This window comes from Callorhinus ursinus, unplaced genomic scaffold (assembly GCF_003265705.2).
Source record: "Callorhinus ursinus isolate GAN/ISIS: 27379988/994484 unplaced genomic scaffold, GSC_fseal_2.0 scaffold26, whole genome shotgun sequence".
Classification (NCBI taxonomy): Eukaryota; Metazoa; Chordata; class Mammalia; order Carnivora; family Otariidae; genus Callorhinus; species Callorhinus ursinus.
Window position 1 is genome coordinate 20,574,087 of NW_027397088.1, and position 23,405 is coordinate 20,597,491.

Genomic DNA, 23,405 nt, shown 5'->3' on the forward strand with positions numbered 1-23,405 from the left:
TGGGTACCTCATAATTAATAATTTATGAGTTAAACCTTAACTACACTTGACATTTTTCTTTGGGTTGGTGACAGACTGATTAGTGAGTTAACTCCTGATAGTACCTATTCTGTTCAGTGACTGTTTCAGTTCCAAGGCTTACGGTATTCAATAAAATAGGTATTCATTGTGATGGGATTGTCGCTTTAGTCCTGATCAAAGTGCTTTGGAGGAAGCACGGTTGAACTGATTGGCTGTGAATGTTAATCACTCCATAGGACGCACCGATAATTTACAGCATTGTTGTAACTCTCTGGTGTTCATAAAATGAACTTAATAACCCAGTGCCACCATGGGATAAGCTGCTTTTTCTCTGCAATTGAATACCCAGACTGCCTGCATAATGGTGTTGAGTAATACTGCATTAAAAAGAGTGAGCAGCTGTATGATGAGGGAAACAGCTCTGCAACAGATTTGTTAATTATCTCCTTTGATTCACAGAGGGTGTTTGTGAGATATGGTTGACCAGTGAAGACACAGGGGCTTACGGCAGGGACATTGGCACCAATCTCCCCACACTGCTGTGGAAACTGGTTGAAGTGATTCCTGAGGGAGCAATGCTGAGGCTTGGCATGACAAACCCACCCTATATTTTAGAGCATCTGGAGGTAAGGAAAAGAACCCCATTTCCCTGCTGACACAGACACGAACCAGTCCAAGACAATGTGGCAGCCTCAGCATCAGCACACGGGTTACATTTAAAATCTCTTGCACTTTATTTATTTATTTATTGTGGTCCCATGTTACTAAGAATAAGCGGAGAATTTCAAATCCTCTTCTCGTCAGTCTGCACATCTTGTTTTTGCTTGCTCTCCATTAATTAACATTGCTTGGATTTTCCAGCGCATGCCATCTCATCACAGTTCTTTGTTTCTTCTTTGCAGCTCCTCAGACTCCCTTTGCATAAATTTGCCTCGGTTCCTTTACTCAGTACCTGGTCTAGTCTAGTTCAGGCGTGCTAAGACATTGCATTAATTTTGCAACCGGTTGTGAGCACGTTATCCAAACTGCTGTGAGCCCAGTCGGTAAGGATACTGGGCTGTAAGTTTGAGGAAATTTTAAATCTCCTCCCTTTGTCTGGAGATAGTTAGGGATGAAGTACAATCCTAGAGAGACAGAGCTTGATATTCCTCTCCTTGATTCTCTTGTGGTCACTGTGAACACGAAGGGGTTGTGGCAATGGGAGATGCCTGGTCTCATTTGTATCCCTTCCCCGGGTCAGATACTTACCCTCAAGGAGCTTACTGTGAAACTAGAAAAATGGGCATGTGTACAAGTATCTGGCATTGGATGACAATTGCCACAGTAAATATGAGCAAGAAATAGGGGCATTTAAATGAAAAGTGCTTGCCAAGATCCATGACAGCTATTTGAGGAATAAAATAATTACATTGGGCCCATAGTTATGGATAAGAAATCTAATAACTGCTGTTGGAAAATCATGTGCAAAGTATAGAAGGAGGCACTTATATTTTTATCAGTTGTGTTCTTTACAGTTACTTTGTGCAGGAAAAAAAAAGCATTCCCGAATCTAAAAGCAAGCATAGCTGCTAAAATTTAATGCACAAATCCCAACGAAAAGTCAACAATTGCAAAGATTGTTTCTGTTGATTTGATTTGAGGCCTATACTTGTTGAAGTTGTGCTGAAAAGCCTCCCTCATATCAGCAACGTATTTTAGAAATTCTGAAAACAGATTCGGTAGCAGTCTGATTGTTAATTATAAATATACAGTGAAGAAATTCAGCAGTTTCAATTTTGTTTTTCACATATTCCCTAGCCAGATCTTTTTAGTAAAGGTATATGATTGATAGGTTAACTTTAGTACTTTGGACAGTGGGGACAGTTAAGATTTACTATTGAAAAATAAGTTGCAGGTGTGTCAATTTATATGTAACCCTTTGACCCAACACTTGAAAAAAGCAAGTGACTTCTCTGTAAAAATCAAATATGGTAAGTCCTGCTGCATTTGAAGTAAAGGTGGGCATCCACCAGGTGATATGCTAGATGTGTGGTTTGAAATAAATCTCGTCGAGGACCAAGGGAACCATAGTACTAGAATCAGCAAAGTTCAAGTAGGGAGTAAACATAAGGGGGAAAATCATGCATAGGCTCTGAGATGACTGAATAAAGTACCTCTTGGAATAAATTCAGCACTTCAGTTAATTGCAAGGTTACAGAAACGAATGCTGCATTTATAGCAAGTCCTGCTGCTGAGTATCTAAAGTAGTGCTAGAGTTGTTGACCTCCAAACGCAAGCTCCAGGAGAGCTTCTGAAAATCAACAGAAGTTGCTAAACATAGCTTTACACTTTACCTGGAAAAACACCAGATGTTTAGTTCATAGATTGTGGTTGGAGTGATAACAAGTTCTGATTGTCATGACATTACCCTTTTAAAACTCTCGCTGTCAGTTATCTGTAATGTTGGCCTTCCCTCCTCCATTGTCATCTTTACAAGGCAAGGACTTTGTCATTTCCATCTCTGGTTGTACCCCACCCAGTGGCTGTTGAGTAAATGAGTGAATCAGGAATGGATAAAGGAAGGGCCTTCTTCAAAAAGTAAATTATAGAGCCCACTCTATAGCCTCGACCTTCCAAGTCTTAACGTTCTGGTCAGGAGAGGCTGTAGAAGATGACAAACTAAATGAACTTCAAGGGTGAGAGTTTGCCCCAAAGGAAGGCACTCACTTCTCTGCTGTACACAAGCTGGGAATCATCCAGCCCCGTTGTACCACACCAAGGGAGAAAGCAATCCAAAGGAGAACAGAGCAAATGAAAGAAAGAAGCCAAGGTACGCAAGAGGAGAAGACCCGTGCCATCTGAAAAGAAGAGCTTGAAGAGTCTTCCTTTGACGCTTGGACAAGACCTTCATACCTTGGCCTTGGTGGTTCTTCGCATTCTCCTCTGAGCGGGAGAGCCCAGAGCTTGCCATGTTCCCCAGACACACCGTTCATTGTGTAACAGGAAAGGGAACTGAGCTGCAGAGGCTTCCCTAGCTCCCCCGTGTGAAACAGGACATCAGGGAAGGGAGCTCAACCCTGTTGCGCCTCAGCCCGTGCCCACCAATACATTGTACTTCCCCATTTTCCTCTCACTAAGCCTAGGGCACTCTACTGAAATTACCTGACTTATCTAAAGAGTGCTGGAGAGAGTTCACCAATAAGAAGAAAAAAGAAAACAGGAGAAAAAAATCAAAACAAAACAAAAATAACACCGGTGAATGACAGATGGTGATGTCTTTTAAACCGTGGGGACAGAAGGAACCCACTCTTGCAATAACTACTCTGATGCTCTAATACCCTCAACAGTGAGGGTTCCTTGGGAATTGTATTGGTAGAACCATGCCCTCTTCGGTTTCTGGAAGATGCTTCATGCGTCAGACTTTAATTAGAGAGCACTTCTCTGGGCTCTTTTCCTTCCCTTTCTTTTCTTTATTCTGTTTACTTCACATTCACCTGACTCCTGCAGTCTTTCTTAAAACCCTTTTACCAGCTTGCTTGCTTGTTTATGTGTGTATGTATTTAATTGGACAGCTTAAAGGGGAATTTTTTTTTTTTTTTTTTTTTTTTTTTGAGAATGAGCAAGAGAGAGAAAAAGAGTGGCGGGGGCCGCAGAGGGAGAGAGAGAATCTTAAGCAGGCTCCACACCCAGGCTGGAGCCCGACACGGGACGCGATCTCACAGCTCTGAGATCATGACCTGAGCTGAAGTCAGGAGTCAGATGCTTAGCCCATTGAGCCACCCAGGTACCCCACAAAGAGGAAATCATTTAAAGGAAAATATCAAAGTTTCTGTCATTGTTTAAAAGTACAATGTGGAAAAATAGATCTGTTGATACTACTTTTTATTAAATCTCCATAGGAACAGAAGATGCATATTATAGTTAACATAGGATGTACTTTTAAGGTTTTATCATGCGTCTAGGGGCTCCTGGCTGGCTCAGTCAGTGGAGCATGTCACTCTTGATCTCAGGGTCATGAGTTCAAGCTCCGCATTGGGCATGGAGCCTACTTAAAGAGTCTAGCATTATGTGTGGCACTTTATGTAGTAGAGGTTAAATAAATGTGTGGTGAATAAAAGGGAGGGAGGGAGAATTCTTAATCCTTAACAGGCAGGCAAGGAGTCAAGTGTTGTTTGGAACATCTACAAACCCTAATTTTAACATACTGCTGCCTTAAAAAAATAATCTGAGATTCATTTTAAGTGGTGAGATAGCGGACAAAGAGATCTCTCAAACATTGGTCCTTACGTATATGTACCTTGGGAAAGCATCCTAGGATTGCAGAAACGTAAGTATAACCTCATGCAGTACTTATTAAATATGGACATGAGGTCGAAACAATAGATAAAACAATGGATTGAAACCTCTCTTAGCTCATCTTAAAGACCTCAGCACCTGTGCGTTACCCACAGGAAGAAGATACACTCTTTAGCTTGGCGTACAGCAGCCTTACGATGCCTTCCTCCAGTGCATCCCCATGTTCTCATCCCCTTAGTACTCTGCGATGCCACCTGTATATCGCAGGTTTTTCATACTCCTGAAATTTCTACTTTAACTTTTTCTCTTTTCATTCTTACCACGCAGTGACCGTCGATAATAAATAATGAGTGAACCAGACGTACTGCCGTTTGCTACTACATGTGTTGACTAATATATGGCCCCTATCATGGCAGATAAGAGAGATTTTCGCTCTGTGTTTGCTCTCCTATTGATATTACTAAGGTAATAACCCTGGCCCTGTTCCTCCTGAGTGAACTCTGACCTTTACAGAAGGTGGTGTGGCTGGTGAACTTGACCACTCTTGAACTGCATTGCTTAGTGTTGCCCTCCTAGTTGTAGGTAGCCCACAGCTAAGGTATTAATTCAGACAATATGATACCCGTGAACCACACAAGGCGTCTTGAGACCAGTGGCAGTGACACAGTGGCTACCCATCCTAAGCACCAGAGATCACCGGTACCTTTTTTCAAGACTGCATCTGCATAATAATAACATCAGTACAGTTTATCAACTGCTCCTTATTTTCAAGAAACCACGCTGATTGCTTTCCACACATTATCTCTTTTCCTTCTTAAAATAAGCTACCTATAGAGATATTATTCTTCTCATTTTATTGATTTAGAAGCCACATCTTAGAACGCTTTAATTATTGGTCACATTACATAACTGGTTAGCACCCGGACTGGTTTCTTATCTTGTCTGATTCTACAACGCTTTCTACTGCACTGCATCTTTCACAGAGCCTTCCCGAATGCTCCCAGATTGCCTCTGTGCTCTGTCAGACTCTGTCCAGCATATCTCTGGGCGCTCATCACCATGCTCTGTGATCACTTGTTTATGTGTAAACCAAACAGAACTGTTGCCATCTTTTAGGGAGAGGCTGTCTTGGTCACATCTTTGCATTTCAGGGCCTGTGATGACATGCCTAATGAATGTGTAACAGAATGATGTGATTTCTCTGAAGTTTAGCTATTTCTTGACTGCATGTCTCATATACATTGAAGTAGCTTCATATCTGTGCTGAGTATCTAGTTTTGGAAGACTTTGTGGATGGTTGTCACGTGTGTTTCTCACGTATGAGTCACACTTCTGTGAAGAGGTATGAGATGGTGAGGGAAGATCCATCTAAGGGATGCATTTTACTTATTTTCCCTGCTAAAATATCATAATGATAGATAGTATCTTTAGAACTACCTGGAGCAAATGAGCTCACTGTATGATTACTTAATTTATAGATTATCTAGGGTCTTAGCTTCTTTTTTCTCCTTCCCACTCCTTAGTTTTCACTGTTTTGTTTTATTTTGATTTTTATAATCTCCCATCAGAGGAGTCAGCAGTGGATGGTCAAGGAGGAGAAATTAAAATCAGGCAATTTGTCTTGTTTTTCATTTTATGGGTTGGCTGGTAAGGAGAAGATATTAAAGCTGTTGACCAGTAAGGGATATAGGAAGTATCTATGGATTTTATTTATCTAAGCTATTCTGGTTCTCCCTGTGTTATGAATAATTTAAAATAACTGTTATCTCCCTTAAGATTCCTGTATGTCTTAAAATTGTATTCAAATTTTAGTACATCACTAACGGCCTGGTTCAGAGAGGGCACATTGATTAATCTGGAGCACAAATGCTTGTTATTAAGAATTTAACTACATTCAGCGTTATGAACAAATCAAATTACTTTTCAATTTATACTACTCTGTAAAATATCACTAAAAATACTATTCACATTGATAATATACTGCATTTTATTTAGCTTCAGGTAAAATGTATAGTTTTTTTTTACAAGATTTACATTTAGTATATTTATGTTATATTATGTAAGATTGATCATAAATAGTGATATTTAAAATGTTGCATTTGTTTTTGGTTGAGAAATCTTGTAATGACTAACAGTTTTCTGCTACCCTTGATTTTTGTATATTTACTTCCACTTAAATGATCTTATGTTCTAACCCAATTGGATATTTATCAAAATTAATTTATCTGGTAAAAGACAATAAATATGCCACATGGTAATGTATGAGCATTAATAATATGTTTGGCTTGGCAGACTTCTAAAAGCTGCCTCATAGTTTCAAAATAATAGTCAATTCAGGACTTGCTGTATTTCTGTTGTGTCAACGCAATACAGAATTTCCAAACTCAAGTCAGTAATTCACATGGGGGCCCTTAAAATTATCTTTCTTTATGGCTTATACTTTTCAGAATAACAGAGAAATATGCAAATAGACTTTGCTGTTGTATACAAAATATTTCCCCCTTTTGATAAATGGAAGGACATGTTAGATGATTTATTTTAAGCAAGGAAGTGGAGAGGAGAAATCTTCTATTTCTGCCATCCGTATTTAGCTTTGGGACGTCAGTATATGATTTGATCTGACTGTTGGCACCCATTTTCTGGCCAGTTTTACTCCTTAGCACTTCATTCTGAACCTGGCATTTGTGAATTTCAAGAGGTCCCTGACACATCTGAAAGTGGAAGCCAAAGTTTGCGCCTATCTGAAAATGGAGCGGGGGAGGGGAGCCTGCATTCAATACTAAAAGGTTTCATATCCATAATAAAAAGTGTATCAGGCTTTCCTGGGAGCCTAATGCTGAGTGCTGGGAGCAGCCCTTCTGGAAGGGAAGGGAAGGATGGAGGGGAGGCCCCAGCTGTGTTTGCCAAATGACCTGACTACTTGCGATGAAAGATGAAACTAAAATGCTTCTCCACATAAGCATGATTGCAGGCTCCTCCCCACATTACAGTTCTGTCGCCTCGGATGGGCCCGGGCCTGCGCATCAGCAAAGCTTCAGTAGGGCCTTCTCAGACGCTTTCATCTCTGCTCGTTCATTCCTGGGATCTCCCTTGATCCCTTGTCACCTTCCAGCCTCTGAGTTCCAGCCCCGCTCAAGAAGCCCAAGCTTTACTCAAACCCAGCAGCCCCTCAGAAAAACTTCCATAGGAAGCTTATTGCTTCTTACTCTAGTTTCAGTTTGTCATATTCCGTCTGGGTGATGGAGCCTCGTGCTTCCATGCAGACCCAAGGACCCAGAAAAGAAATTAACCCAGAAACAGACGTAATCTCAGCAAATGACTCTTTGTTGCTGCACTCACAGCCAACAGACACAAAAGGTTTCATCGGGAATTTTATTTATGCTTATTGTCCCAAGTTTTCAGGGGAAAATGAACTATTTTATGGATGAATGTTCCTCATGTTGAAAATATTGGGTTACCTCTGTCTTCCTGGGAAGCGCAATGGAAAATGCATTGTTTAAAAATTCTATTTATATGGCCATCAATAATTTATAGAGACCTACATGGTGGACTTCACTGCTGTTCTCAGTTCCCACTTCTGAATTACCAGGTAGCATAGGTGGGAGTCTAGACCCAGTGTGGGAATATAAATCATTAAATCATTTTTGGTTACCAGAAGATGCTTTAATCCACTTTGTAGTAAAAGCTGTCTGTATTTCTCAATTTCTTTTTTTTTTTTTTAAGATCTTATTTATTTATTCATGAGAGACAGAGAGAGAGAGAGGCAGAGGGAGAAGCAGGCTCCCAAGGAGTAGGGAGCCTGATGCGGGACTCGATCCCAGGGCCCTGGGATCACGACCTGAGCCGAAGGCAGACGCTTAACCATCTGAGCCACCCAGGCGCCCTGTATTTCTCAATTTCTAATATCATTTTTCCCCCTTGCCATTGGCCTAAAATTTTGAATATTGCTCGTGAAATCCAATGACACGTGGATATTTATTCTATTGGGAATAAATATCCTGAGAGAGTATTTCCTGAAAGGAAAAGTACATAGGGATAAAACAAGTGTCAAGATGATCAAAGGCCCCAGCAAATGCTTTATAAAGAAACTGACACCATGGTCAAATATATGGAACCATGTCTGTCTGTATAGATATCTTTTAACAAAGCAAAATACTTTTGTGTATATATATGAACATATATATTAAATTATATAATATATATTAAGTATTTATAATATATATTAAATATATAATATGTAATATAGTATATATTATATTAAGAATTGTATATAATGGAAATTATATATATGAAATACTTTATAGAATACTTCTAAAATATTCTAGAATACTTGAAAAGCCTGGAAATTTACATATTTCAGTTGTGGCATACAAATGTTCCTATTCCATCTTTTAGTATTCCTGTGTATATTTCCGTTTATAAAGGAGGGCATTAGATATGTGTGTGGTTTAATTTGCATCTTAAAAGGCATTTCACATTGCCATTCCCCTGAATCCTTAATTTCACAGGAGTAGCTGAGAAGGCTTCCATGTCACCTGTCAAAATTAGTATAGTTCAAACTCCACAATACACCATCTGTGGGCTTTATCTTACTCATTAATTTAGGAAGTCACTTATGCTCAAACCATTGAGAAAAGCTGCCTTTGACTTTCCTTCATAAGCACAGAGAGCACCTAGCACACAGGCAATCAACGGTCATTCCTTTACACTTTTCTTTTGATTCTAGGATCATTTCTCTATTGATTGCTTTGCTTTGATAGCCTATGAAAGACTACCTTAGGCACTTGCTAATTCAGCATTTAGTAAAATGAAATCCTCATATTTTATATCAGGTGGGTAATGGAATTTTCAGATGATTCATGGTGTAGAACAGAAAGGTTGGTAATGAAGTTAATGGTTCATAGAATAGTAGAGTGACATTCCGCATATTTTTCAGAAAGTAATGTGCAGTTTCTTCGTTTGCTTCTATTTATGTCTAATCTACTAAATTGTTTGTTGCTTCTAGGTCCAGAATGTTTCTCTTCTTTTTCCCACATCTTCCTTTGCGTACCACAATAATAATCAGCATGAAAATGTTAAGCTTTCAAAATTCTGTAATGTCATTTAATAGTAAATAATGATTGTGCCCTAGATTGGAAACGTAAGGGTTTTTAAATTATTATTATTGTTAATAACTCCTTTATTTGCATGTCATGTAGCCAGACTGTCAGGTAGATTAAATGGGCATGAAGAGTCCATGTGTAATCAGTCGTTTTCAGTATCAGAGTTGCTGCATGTGGTCCAGACAAAATCAAACCGTAATGTTGAAAGTAATTTTGAATAAATTGTTCGTTAATTTAGGGGGGAATGTCTATTCTGTTTTTTTTTTTATAGCATGTATTTTTGTGTGTTTTTAAAAATCACTGGAAAATTTGCTACATGTAAAGCAGTGTTTGATTACAGAAAAATACTGTGAATAAGTCTGTATCTAATACACGGCAACAAAGAAGGAACTTCCTAATTACATGTTAAAATATATCTAAAAAGCAAGCTTTATATCAACTCTTCTTATCCAGTGTCATATGCAATATCAGCCTCCATTGTGATCAGTTGAAACTTCAGACGTTAATCTTCTGATTAATGTATTACTATATTTTTCAGCCTTCGTTTTTTTTTTCCTACCTCAACAAATCCGTGTTTCGTTCCTCTCTTCTTCCATGATTGCCTGTGTGTCAGTTTCCTAAGGTTAACGTAACAAAGTACCACAGACTAGGCTGCTTAAAATAACACATATTTATTCTCTCCCAGTTTTGGAGGCCAAAGGTCCACAGTCAGAGGGTTGGCAGGCTTAGTTCCTTTCTGGAGGCTCTGAATTGAGGATCTGTCCCATTTCTCTCTGCGAGCTTCTGGTGGCTACTGGCCAACTTGGGCACTCCTTGGCCAGTAGACACGTCACCGCAATTTCTCTGTCAGTCTTCATGTGGTGTTCTCCTCTCTGTCTCTGTGTCCAAACTTCTCTTCTTATAGGGAGACCAGTCATTGAGTTAGGGCCCACCCTACTTAAGTTTGACCTCATTTAAACTTGATGATACCCACGAAGACCCTGTTTCCAACTGATCGTATTTACACGTACTGGGGATGATGACTGTAATATATCTTTTTTGAGACACAGTGCAACCCACAACAGCCTTGTTTTGTGGGAAACAGACATTCTCTAGTGTGCCATTTTAATTCCCTTGTTCTGTCTGTATAAATGTCCGTGTGTGTGTGTAGTTATTTTCTTAGTGGATGCCTTAGAGATTACAGTTAATATCTCATTTCCTAGCAGTCTACTTTGAATTAATACCAACTTTATACTAGTATACAGAAACTTTGCTTTATGTATACCCCAGTTCCCTCTCCCCTTCTGTGCTGTTGTTGTCATACCAATTATATTTTTCTACAACATATGCCCATCAACACATTTCTTTTTCTTTTACTTTTTTCCTTAGCGCGAGCGAAAGGGAGCGTGAACAGGGGGCAGGAGACAGAGGGAGAGGGAGAGAGAGACTCTTAAGCAGGTTCCACACTCAGCACAGAGCCTGACATGGGACTCCATCTTACAACCCTGAGATCACGACCCTGAGATCAGGACCTGAGCCAAAATCAAGAGTCGGATAGATGCTTAACCGACTGAGCCACCCAGGTGCCCCTCATCAACACATTTCTAATTAGTAGCTTATGCCGTTGTCTTTTAAATTAGATAAGATAAAAAACAAGTGTTACAAACAGAAACCACATTTATACTGTCTTTTCTATTTATCTGTATAGTTTTTGTTACTGGTGCTCTGTATTTTTTCATGTGGATTTTAGTCACTGTCTAGGGTCCTTTCATTTCAGCCTGAAGAACTTCATTTAGTATTTTTAACATAGGACTGCTAGCAACATATTCTCTCAGTTTTTGTTTATCTGAGAATGTCTTAATTTTTTTCTTCTTTTTTGGGGGGGATGACTTCTCTGGATTTAGAATTCTTGATTAACAGTCTTTTTCTTTCAGCCCCTTTTATGTCATGCCATCGCCTTCTGGCCTCCATGATTTCTGATGAAAAATCAGCTGTTAATCTTATTGGGCATTCCTGTTTCATGGCGAGTTGCTCCTCTCTTGCTGCTATCAGGATTCTCTCTTTGTCTTTCAACAGGTTGATTATGAAACACCTGGGGTAGATCTCTTTGAGTTTATCCTACCTAGAGTGCCTAGAATGTGTACTGTTTTTCTTTAAAGTTGTGAGGGTTTTTTGCCATTATTTTTTCAGATAATCTTTCTGCCTTTTTTCCCCTGCCTCCTTCTGGAATTCACATTATGTGTGTGTTGGTATGCTCGATAGTATCCCACAGATTTCTGAGGCACTGTTCATTTTTATTTGTTCTTTTTTCTTTCACTTCTTGAGACCAAGTAAGCTCAATTGACCTGTCTTCAGGTTTGCTGACTTCTTCTTCTGCCTGCTCAGATCTCCCACTAAGCCTCTCAAGTGAATTTTTTATTTCCATTCTTATATGTTTCTTACCAGAATTTCTATCTGGCTCTTTTTTATAATTTCTTTCTCAGTACTGATACTCTTTATTTGGTAAGACATTATTCTCATGCTTTCTTTTAGTTCTTTAAACATATACATTTTTCTTCTTTGAACATATTTAAAATGATGATTTTAAAGTCATTCTCTGGTAAGTACAGCCTGGGCTTTTGCCAGGACAGTTTCTATTGGCTGCTTTTTTCCCTGTGTGTTTTGCATGTTTTATATTTTTTTGTTGAGAACTAGATATTTAAATGTGGTGTGGAAGCTCTGGAAATCAAATAGTCCTCACTCGCCCATGGTATGTTGTTGTTACTGTTATTATTGTTGTCTGTTTAGTGACTTTTCTTAATAAATTAAGTAAAGTAAAGTCTGTATTTTTGTTATGTGTAGATAGTGAAGTCTCTGTCTGATTAGCTTGGTGGTCAGCTGATGGGTAGAGATTTTCTTAAGTGCCTAGAACTGTAAGTCTCTCCCTCTCCACAGAGGAACATAGTGGAGCATGTCTTAAATGCTCAGTCAGGGTGCTTGTCTTTATGTCTTTACCTTTATTTCCTGTTTGTGTAAAACTTCAGGTTGAGCCAGAGGTGAGAGCTAAGGGCCTTCTTGGGTCTTTAGTGAGCACATGTACAACTTCCACACACACACAGTCTTGTATGCTTGTGGCCTGTAGATTCCCCACAGTATGTCAAGGGTTTTCAAAGCCCCCTCTGGACATCACATTCCCTAGTTTTTCCTGTTAAGCTTTTTGGTTTGTTTATCATTTGCCCCAACTTATTCACAGCCCCAGGCAGCCCTGATGTTGAACAATTGCAGCTGATTATTTTTGACAAATGCCCCTGGGAAAAAGGCCGTTTTCACTGTGTGAGTGCCAGGTCAGGTTAAATAAGCAAGCTGAGTGAGTAGAATCTTCCACAGAACCACTAGACAGGTCAGATAATGACAGTTTTCTTGGAATAGGGCTTTGAAGGAGCTCTGACCCTCTTTTGTCCCCTCCAGTGGCTGCCCAGCTGCTGGTTTTCACTATGATTGAAGGCTGTTGGTTTTCAAGGCTACTGCAGAACTGGGGAGTGGGAGGAGAGGAAAGGGCAGGTTTAAAATGCCTCATAGCTCACGATTCTTACCAGGATCCCTCCATTTTCTTTGAATAAAGGCTACCCAGATTGCTATAAGCCTTTAGTTAATTTTCAGAATTCTGAAAAAGTTGATTTTGACCATTTTGTCACTATCTTCATTGCTTTTATGGAGGAGAGGATTTTCAGAGGTCTTTACTCTGCCATTCCTTCTGATGTCAGTAAATATTATTTATGCCTTGAAATGGGCTGCCTATATATCTGTCAGGCCATTAGCGTGTTGGGTTAGTCAATTTTCTTGCCTAATTTTTGTGTTCCATGTCAAAGGTGCCATCAATCACTTATGGTGCCATCTGCCCTCCTAACGCTTTTGAGGAGGAGCTCATGTCATTAGTAGGTTATTGACAGCAAAAGATCACTATTAATTGAGTCTCTCAGTGGCCTGTAACAAACATCACCCTTACAGAAGGCACAGAGATAAAATGTATACCTCATTAGATACTCATAGCTCTGGGCACCACATAAGAGGTAATGTGGCATACATAGGCTGAATCTTGACTATAACAGTTGGTTGCTTCTCTCTCTCTCTTTTTAATTGATTCTCTTATGAAAAACCCATTATCAAATAGTATTTTGTTATTTTTATTCTAATAGATATTTCAACTTCTACAATCACTGTCTTTTATGTTGCTGAAGTTTCTGTTTGTCTTGATTCGAAAAAATGCTTTGTTTTCTTGATAATGATGTCCCCTTCACAAGGCTGTGTTCCATCATCTGTGTAGTCTTCCAGAAAGCTTTGCACATCAATTGATTAGGCATTTGTTAATCAAAAGAAGATGTTTGCGTTGATGTCAGTTTACTAAACTAAAAAGATACCAAATTGGCAACCAATAGTTATAAACTTTAGGATTTACATTAAACCACTGGAAAATACTGGTAATTTAGAGATATTTAATTCCAGAGATTAATGAGTCATTTTGAAATGTGCAGTACATTGTTTTACCGTCATGGAAGTAAACAAAGATTTTAAAGCGCCTCGGTTTTATTACCAACATTTTTGTTAAAATATCGTTAGGATGTTTTTATTCTTCTATCTTGAATGAGTCATGATTGTACTGAAGTGTTCACGGAAGTAGAAAACCTAAGTCTGAATCAGTTTTGTCTTTAATCTGGCTGTTTAATTGAGTCTTGATCACTTCATTCACATCTGAGTCTTTCTGAAAAGGGAACACCATTTTGGAGGGATTTCACTGAAAGAGACATTTAAAATTTTCCATTTGATTTCTAATTCTGAGCCTTCTGAAATCTTTTCAGACTCATTTTACTTGATATGAGTTAGAACTTAAAAGGAAAAAAAGTAGCATTTTAAAAAAATGTTGAGCCATTTCATTATCTGGCATTTGGTGTGAACTAATCATCTTAACACTTGCTTTCAGGGTTGTATCCTATTTATAGAAACCTTTGTCCATGAGACTTGAGCCTCATGGACTCCATGAGCACCAAGAGTTTCTGTAATGAGTGTGAGGAATCAATTCCTTGACTTGCATCCTCCATCCAAAACCTGAGAAAGAAACATTCTTTTGGATAGCATGGCTCTCCACACTTTCAGGTGCTTTTCATATTGCAAATAATGCGGTATAAAAGTGAAATTTGCAGAAAACCATATCACAAAGATCTCTCTATTGTTCAAGATATGATTGCTCTGCTGATGGACTCTGTTCCCTGCCTATGGCCCTGGAGAGGAACTGGGGATCATTTTGGTGGCTGGCTCCGTGAGTCTTCAGACACACCCCCTCTAGCATTCACTCCCAGTCACACTGGGCTTGGGGTGCTCTCCACACTCTTAGTGAGCCTTTGTAAGTCTCCCAAGGCACCAGCTCCTCTTTTGTTTACTCTCAGATTTACCAGTGGAAGCCTATAAGTTTCTTTATACGTCTCTCCATCTCTTACTATTTCTGGAAAGGAGTTGTCAAAGGAAAACAAGATAAACATTAACCTACTGCTGTTCTCTTACCACCAACTTAGCCCACCTTCACCTCTGTTCATTTCCTCAGTTGCAGGTACCTTTCCTGCTTGGAACATGTGTTATCGGTGAGTTCATACTGGGACCTCAGTGTGGAGTGTCTCATGAGCCTCTGTTATCTTAAGCAAGGATCTTTGATTTTAGAACTCAGAGGGTATCCATAAAAACAGAACTGAGTGTTGGTGATTGGCAGGTGTCAGGGCCATTCTTTGATACTGTCCTGGATGTGCTGTTGATTTGGGTGGGGCAGTGGACAGATTTTCACATTTCTCCAGGTTTTAATGTTTTCAGATATCAACTGGGGCATAATAGCAGTACCCTGTACAAAGAATATTAAATAATGTATCAACAGTGCTTTGTGGAATACTATATAAGTTTAGTATTTTGTTTTAGCCTGGAATAGAGTAACATCGGTAGAACAACGAATTAATGTATGTAGAATGCTTAGGATAGTATCTGACACATAGAAAGTGCTCAGTAGTTATCAGCTGGTATTATTATTGTTCTCTTACAGGAATTTTGGAATTTTACCTTAAAACAGTGCATCAGATATGAAAGTACAGAATTTGGTTCTTATTTTCTTGAACAAAGGTGTTTTTTGGATCAGGTATTTGTAACTCCTAAGTATTTTCTCATCAGAAATCTCATGATGGACACAGAGCAAACTGAATTAATTCTGAAGTCCTTCTAGGGAAGGAGAAAGCTGTCCAGGGAGGGAGTGAAGCAGGACTCATGAAGGATTTCTGGATTTCAGTTATTATGAAGAAAGCTTACATGAACATTAAATGTGTCCTTTGGTGAACGTATGTACTCATTTCTCTTCGGTATATACCTAGGAGCTGAATTGCTGGGTCACAGACTACGCTTATGTTTGGCCTTAATGAAATTGCCAGCCATGTGTGAGACTTGCCACTATTCTTTTAAATAGATTTTGAATGGGACATAATAAAGACCCTTCAACAGATGACCCAGTATTTAATCCCCCACAAATGGGGAAGTGTTTGGGATTGGTTGTGAGTTGGTTTTTCCCAGTGTAGTAATGCCTATTCAAGAGAATGAAAAAATTTAGAATGTAGAGGTTTTATTAATACTAAATATATTTATATGATGGCAGACTCAGTAAGTCACATACACTGTTAGAATACATTTTTGTGTACTTTGGTTAAATCTGTAATAAAAGTGTTTTATTATGAAACCTATCATAAATTTTAACTTGTAAGAGTTGCATTTAAGAAGGTACTCACTGTTCTGAAAATCTGAAGACCTTGGTTCTAACCCTTTTATTCTAACCCTGTTTAACTGTGTGGCCTTAGACAAGTCATATAACCTCTTTAAAAAATTTTTATCTTTGCCTGGAAGTTGTAGCGGGAGAGCAGTTTGATCTATCTCTTAGGTTCTTCCCAGTTTTCTCATCCTAATGACTTTTTAGTAAGTCACCTAAAGTTATTTAATATGTTTTTCCTTACATATATATTAAATAGATTAATAATCTAATAAATTAATCTGTACTAACTCAAGGAAGAGAAAATAGTTCCAGACTCAAAGACATGGAAGTGAGTCTAAAATTTGAAACTATTAAGACAGTGTAGGTTTTACTAAACCAAAAATGTATGTTCTTAAAAGATGAAATACTAAAAACTTTACTGGCAACTACTTTGGTTTTGTAATGTATCACAGATGTGTCTACTCAGCTACTACGTAATCAGAATCCTAAAGGACATTCCACATATAATGTTGCAAAGGTTCAACTTTGGACTGGGTTTTTGTAAAGTCAGCTTGAAACTGATTCAACCAGTCTGTGGCTCTTCAGATCCCCCAGTGATTCAGAGTTTCACATGTGGCTAGTGTTTTTCTTAACAGTTATTAGTAGGTGCCACAGTGTAGGAAAAAGGGCAATCAGCTGTCTCTGTTATGATTAAAGGTAGAATTTTCCTTTCACAGTTCTGCCGTTTCAAAATTTGATTCCTTTATTATATCCAGATGGGACTAAAGGAGGCCTTATATTGTACTTTTTCATTCTGCAGAATATATAATTATATCTAGTAATACAAAATGCTTTGTGTAAAATACAAGCAGGAAATAAATGTTAAATTAGACATACAAATAACTATAAAGTTGAGCTGTATTTGAAACTAGCAGGTTTTCATATTCTCTTTGGGCTACAAGTTAATAGTTTAGTACTTAGTGATGCAATATGGTACTTTCTTTTTTGAAGTGGGCTGTGGGAATTTCTCTATCATGTTGCACATTTTAAAGTTCAGTAAAAAATTAAAATGAATTTAATCATTTTATTATTGGTTGTTGATTTAGAGACCTGAATAGTAAAGTGTGCAAAATAGGGAATGTGGATTTTTTTTTTTTCTGGAGTGTGGAGTTTTCATTTGTGTAAAATACCTCTTCTTTTGGACAGCAAAATTAAGATCTGATTCGACAGTAGCATAGCATTTTAGCAGTATCCTCTGCTCTTCAACTGATTTGACTTGTCATGTGAACTCCTTATATCTTGATTATCTTAAAAAAAGAGTTATAGGGGGCGCCTGGGTGGCTCAGTCAGTTAATCGTCTGCCTTCGGCTCAGGTCATGATCCCAGGGTCCTGGGATCGAGCCCCATGTCGGGCTCCCTGCTCGGCGGGGAATCTCCTTCTGCCCCTGCCTCTGCCTCTCCCCCTGCTTGTGCTCTCTCTCTGTCAAATAAAGAAATAAAATCTTTTAAAAAAAAAGTTTTAGGCACCTAAAATTTAGTAGTAGTCATAATTAGTCTTTTCATATTTGAAATGATGACAAATTATTTTTGGTTAGCTATTTATTAAAAATTCTCCTGTATAAAAAGTAAGATATTTATGGATGAATGAATGGATAAAGAAAATGTGGTGTTGATAGATACAGTGGAATTTTGTTCAGTCATAAAAAAAGAAAATCCTGCCACTGGCAACAATCTGGGTGGACTTTAAGGACATTATACTAAATCAAATAAGCCCAGCAGAGAAAGACAAATACTATATGATCTCACTTAGATGTGGAATTAAAAAAAAAAGAAAGAAACAAACGAGCTCATGGTTATAGAGAACAGATTGGTGGTTGCGAGAGTGGGGTGGGGATGGATGAAGGAGTGGGTGAAATGGGTGAAGGTAGATAAAAGGTACAGACTTTCAAGTATAAAATAAGGCATGAGGATATACTGTACAGTGTCATACAGCATGTGGCTGTAGTTGACAATACTGGATTGTATGTAAGAAAGTTGCTGAGAGGGAGCCTGAGTGGCTCAGTCGGTTAAGCGTCTGCCTTCAGCTCAGGTCATGATCCCAGGGTCCTGGGATCGAGCCCCACATCGGGCTCCCTGCTCGGTGGGAAGCTTGCTTCTCCCTCTCCCATTCCCCCTGCTTGTGTTCCCTCTTTCACTGTGTCTCTCTATCTCAAATAAATAAATAAAATCTTTTTAATAAAAAAAAGGAAAGTTGCTGAGAGCATAGATCTTGAAAGTTCTCATCATAAGAAAAAAGTCTGTAATTATGTCTGATGAGGCATGTTAACTAGATTTATTGTGGTGATTATTTCACAGTATACATAAATATCAAATCATTATGTTGTACACCTGAAACTAATATGTTATATGTCAATTATATCTCAGTTTTAAAAATGAGCTCAGTATTTCCTTGCCAAAGAATTACAACCTTTTTCTGCAGTTTCAAAATCAGTGAATTTCTCACACTCATCCACTATCCTCCAGGAGTTGCTGTGTGTTTCTTGTATTACTCAACCCTTAGAAGTCTCTGATATTTTGCCATAGCTCCCTCCCGCACATTACTTTGCACTGTGCAGGTCACACGCTTCTTCCTAACAAACCAGAGTGTAAGTGCGCATCTTCCAATGAGCGTAGTGTATCCCTAGAGGGAAACAAACTACCAGGCAAGGATCTTCAAAAATGAGCCCATTTCCAGGTCCTCATTTTCCATCTGTACTCTTTCCTACAACTGGTTTGTCTGTAGAGAAGGCTTCCTGCTGGGTCTCCTGCCATCCCTCCCTCTCACTTGTACCAAACGCCTTCCAGTCACCAAAGCACTTGTGCGGCCCCTTTGCCACGGCAACACACAGTTCCCAGGCCGGCCGCCCTCACCAGTAAAGACGGAACTTATAATAAATTTTTACATTTATGCTTAGTAAATATTTATGCTCTTTTGATGAATTGTGTACTAGTAATTTAATGACAATTCAATTTAAAAAAAAAGTGTCCCTTAAAAATACTTAGAGCCTTGTGGTCACAATAATGTTTTTATTTTAACATACACACATACAGAGAAGGATGGTTAGAATCATCAGTAGACTTTCAAGCTTAAAAATATATAGATAAAATTCTGTGGAGGGAGTAGAAAGGAAGTTGAAATTGAAAGAAAAAGGATGTCCGTTTTCTTATTATATTTCAGTGAATACATTTAAGAGGGTGATGTAACAGTTTTATTTTACAGTTCCACATTTGAACTTTGCAACTTATTGTGAAAAAAAATTTCGGTGTCAATTAAAAAATGCGTAAAGTGGCACATGGTTTTTAAAAAATTATTTTGGAGTAATACCAAGCAACAGTTCCAATACCACTCATTTGTCTGCAAAACAAAATCCCACACCTTAGGCTGGCACTCTACCCTGCCTTCCCCATCTGATTTTCCAGTGATGACTTTCCTCCTTCCCTCTGCCATATACCAACTTTCAAGTAACATACTTCCGCTGAAAACAGACCTGCTGCTTTGCCCAGAACATGCTCTTGGCTTTTCGCCCTTGGTCAAATGTCACCCTTGGTCTAGAATGTGACTCCCCATCTCCAAGCTACTCCTGCTTACTAACAATCCATCCATACTTCAATTATCAATTCCCCTGTCTTTCCCAATGTACACAAAGAATTATTTATTTTCAGTTCTTACTTAGAACACTGTATACCTCTACTAGACAATTACTATTCCACATTTTAATTAACCACCGCCCCCCCATTCACCCTCCATCTCATATATAAAAAATATTTGGCATCTTTTCTTAAATTGAGTTGATAGCACCTAATTTTACCAAGCAGCAATGTATTTAAGTGATTTGATATTCACAATTCTTATTTTGGCTTTTTCAATGACCTGGTGTATGCCTCCAAGTAAACTTCAACTTTAAATCACTTATACCTAAATTTCTGCATTTTAAGCTTAAAGATTATACTCTTTTAAGTGTACAGTTTGGTGATTTTTTTTAGTAAATTTGTATACTTGTACAACCATCATCACAATCCAATTAGCAAAATCATTTTTAAAATTGAGATATAATTGACATATAACATATTAGTTTCATGCATTCAACATAATGATTCAATATTTGTATATAAAGTGAAATAACCCCAGTAAGTCTAGTTAACAACCCTTACCACACATAGTTACAATTATTTTTTTCTTATGATGAGAACTTTTAAGATCTGGCTTATTTTAGTTAGCATAATGCTCTCGAGGTCCATTCAGATTATTGGAAGTAGCAGGATTTCCTTTTTTTTTTTTTTAATGGCTGAATAGGTTCCTCTGCGTGTGTGTGTGTGTGTGTACAACACAGTATATACCACATTTCCTTTATCCATTCTTCCATACAAACTTCATTTTTAAACTTCATTTATATAACCAGAGATTGTGGAAAGTCATTCAATAGTTTGTTAAGGAAAAAATAAAATTAAACACCCATTTGGGTTTTAGCTTCGAATGAGTAGTTTTAATGTGTAACCCTTAAACCTCTAAGGGGTTGGATTTTCCTTTCTTCATTTCACTCAGAAGACATTCCAGAGTGTTAATTTCACTCAGGGGATACTTGCGATAAATTTCGTCTGGAATGTATTCTTCCAGTTCTTGACACCTTTCAGAGTAATTCCCATTTCTTCCTAGATATCCTCTGAACTGTGGCCGCTGGGTAGTTCTGTGGAGAGATTAGAGTCCTGTGAGAAGGGGACCAGAGAAATGATCCAACATTATATAGAAGACTCTTGATGATGACCATTACCCTCCATCCTGGGTTGTTTCAGCATATTACGCATTTTGTTAGGCTTATCTGTGACATAGTTCTTTCCTTTTCTTTCTGTTTCATATCTATATTCTCAATCTCTGCTAATTTTGAAATACTAAAAAAAAGGGCAGAGTACTTGATTTGGAAATCATTTTTCTCACCTAAGACAGAAGGAAATTCTTAGCCTGTAGTCTGGGGCGTTATATCTCTTTAATCATTGTTACTTAGACCCACATTTGTCAGGTTCTGAAGGCAGGTAAACATAGTTATTAATAATCTATATTCATGACACCTCTGATCATTGGCCAGATGAAGTGCAGAGCCTGCTATACTGTCTTTTTTTTAAAAGTAATTTAATCCTATAAAAATGGCAAAATTTAAGATCTGAAAATACTTTTGTATCAAACGATTGCTTCTATTATCATTAACCAGAAACTTGCAGTCAAGGTGCAGCAGATTTTTATATCTGTAGAGGCCACAGGTTTTGACAGAAACGAAGATGATAAAAATCTTCATTTTCCTTGCTCATTTGAAGAAATCTATTTCAGTTGCACAGAATTTTAATTTCCATTTGATTAAAAAATAACAAAACATTAAAAAATTAGCACAAGTATTAAAGGGTAAATTTGGTTCATCAAATGGAAGTTTTTCCTGATCTTCCTTTATGTGCTGTATGATCCTGTAACTTTGGAGCCATGGTACTTAAAAAAGCAGCAGGCTAGAATATCAAAATATTCTGACAAGGTGTTCTTAGATAAGCCAGCCTACCCTATAGTAACTGGAAATGCTTTCATTTCAGCTCCAATTAAAGAACTGACGTGTGAAGCCAATTTTACCAGGTGAAAACAATTAAAGTAGAACAAGGAGGAAATATGCCCTGCCTTGTTGCCTTATAAAAATGATATACTCATACCCATTTATCAGTTTGAATTCAAATTTCATACTGTCCAGTGGCAAAAGATTACAAAGATACTGTTTTTTACCATCTAATTTCAAGTAATATAATAAGACCTGTTTAATTTATACGTTTTGAGACATTTGAAAAAAATCCATACATTTCTAATAAATTTGATATAAAGAAAGTTTTGCAACTTAACAAAATTTAAATCACCTTTGATTTATCTATATAGATATTGATCTATCCCTCTCTATTTTACATTGTTTAAAGAGGCTGTTCTTGGGGCGCCTGGGTGACTCAGTCGGTTAAGCCACTGCCTTCAGCTCAGGTGATCCTGGAGTCCCGGGATCGAGTCCCACATCAGGCTCCCTGCTGAGCGGGGATCTGCTGCTCCCTCTGATCCTCCCCCCTCTCATGCTCTCTCTTTCTCTTTCATTCTCTCTCTCAAATAAATAAATAAAATTAAAAAAAAAAAGAGGCTGCTCTTCACTGCTTCTTTCTAACCCTGCTTACGGAGATGATTGTTAACATCTTCACGTGAATTGGTTTGTGCTAGTCCTCAAGAATAGTTTTAGGTTTAGGGGCGACCAGACATTGGTCTGCAGGAGTGATGCCTTTGTGAGACACCTTTGATGGAACAGTGTCTAGGGGAGGAAAAAATCTTTTCTTCTCCCCATCTTAGGTTCTCTAGTTGGGCTTCTATAAGTTAGACTGACCAAAGGCAGATTAATAAGAGTAAAACAGAATTGATTCACGTGTGCGTCACTCATGTATGCATGGAAGCTCCCAGCAATCAGCAACCGAAATGGGTGTTTAGGACTTTGGGTTTATATGCCATCCTATGGTAAAACAAAAGAAAAGGGATTTGGGGCTTCAGGGTGAGGGAGACAAATTAAGAGAAGGTGACCAAGAAAAGTATGATTAACAAGGATTTGTTAGTAAGGTTTGCAATGCAGATCTAAGGTTGGCTTTTCATCATTGGTAAGAGGTGTTAAAAGTTCTCCTTTTCCTAGTCTGGAATGTCTGTATTTACATCTTTTTCTTTTTTCCAAATTTCCATCTTTAAAAATGGAAATTTCCTTTATAAATAGAAATTTCCTTTACAAAAGGAAAAAACAAAGGCCCTGGTTTTTAGAGTTTTTCCTGGGTCTGCTGATTCTTAATTGCCTTTAACTCAGAAGAATTCATACACCCAAGAGGTGTATTTTGGGGTGGCGTATTCTGGTACCTTTCAAGGGTCAGCGTGCCCATGTGTAACATTCCAGCTCTACCCTTGTCCCCTGGGCGAGGTAGTTAACGTCTCTCAGTCTTAGATTGAGTAAAACTACTTCCTAAGTTTGTCCAGAAGTTTAAATGCAATGAGTGTGACTCAGCACAGCGTCTAGCACATGAGGATGCTAACTGTTACCTTTTTATCATCATCCTCATCACCACCACCCCTGCTGCTACACTACTCGTAGCATTGTGATTTGGAGAGGGCCAAGAATGTTTTTGGTTCTGCTTATAATCATTCCAATTAAATGATTGCTTATGGTCCATGTTTTTAAGACCAAAGGTCTCAAAGGCCTTTT

General features: G+C 38.2%; 1 protein-coding gene across 4 annotated transcripts in view; it reads left to right on the forward strand.

Annotated features, from left to right (window-relative positions):
• Positions 1–23,405, forward strand: part of CDKAL1 (CDKAL1 threonylcarbamoyladenosine tRNA methylthiotransferase) — a 654,884-nt gene that overhangs the window by 410,275 nt on the left and 221,204 nt on the right. For all 4 annotated transcript variants that reach the window (XM_073877631.1, XM_025891077.2, XM_073877633.1 and 1 more), the window contains one exon: positions 481–647. In XM_073877631.1, the coding sequence (XP_073733732.1) occupies positions 481–647 (167 nt within the window). The remainder of the gene's footprint in view (positions 1–480; positions 648–23,405) is intronic.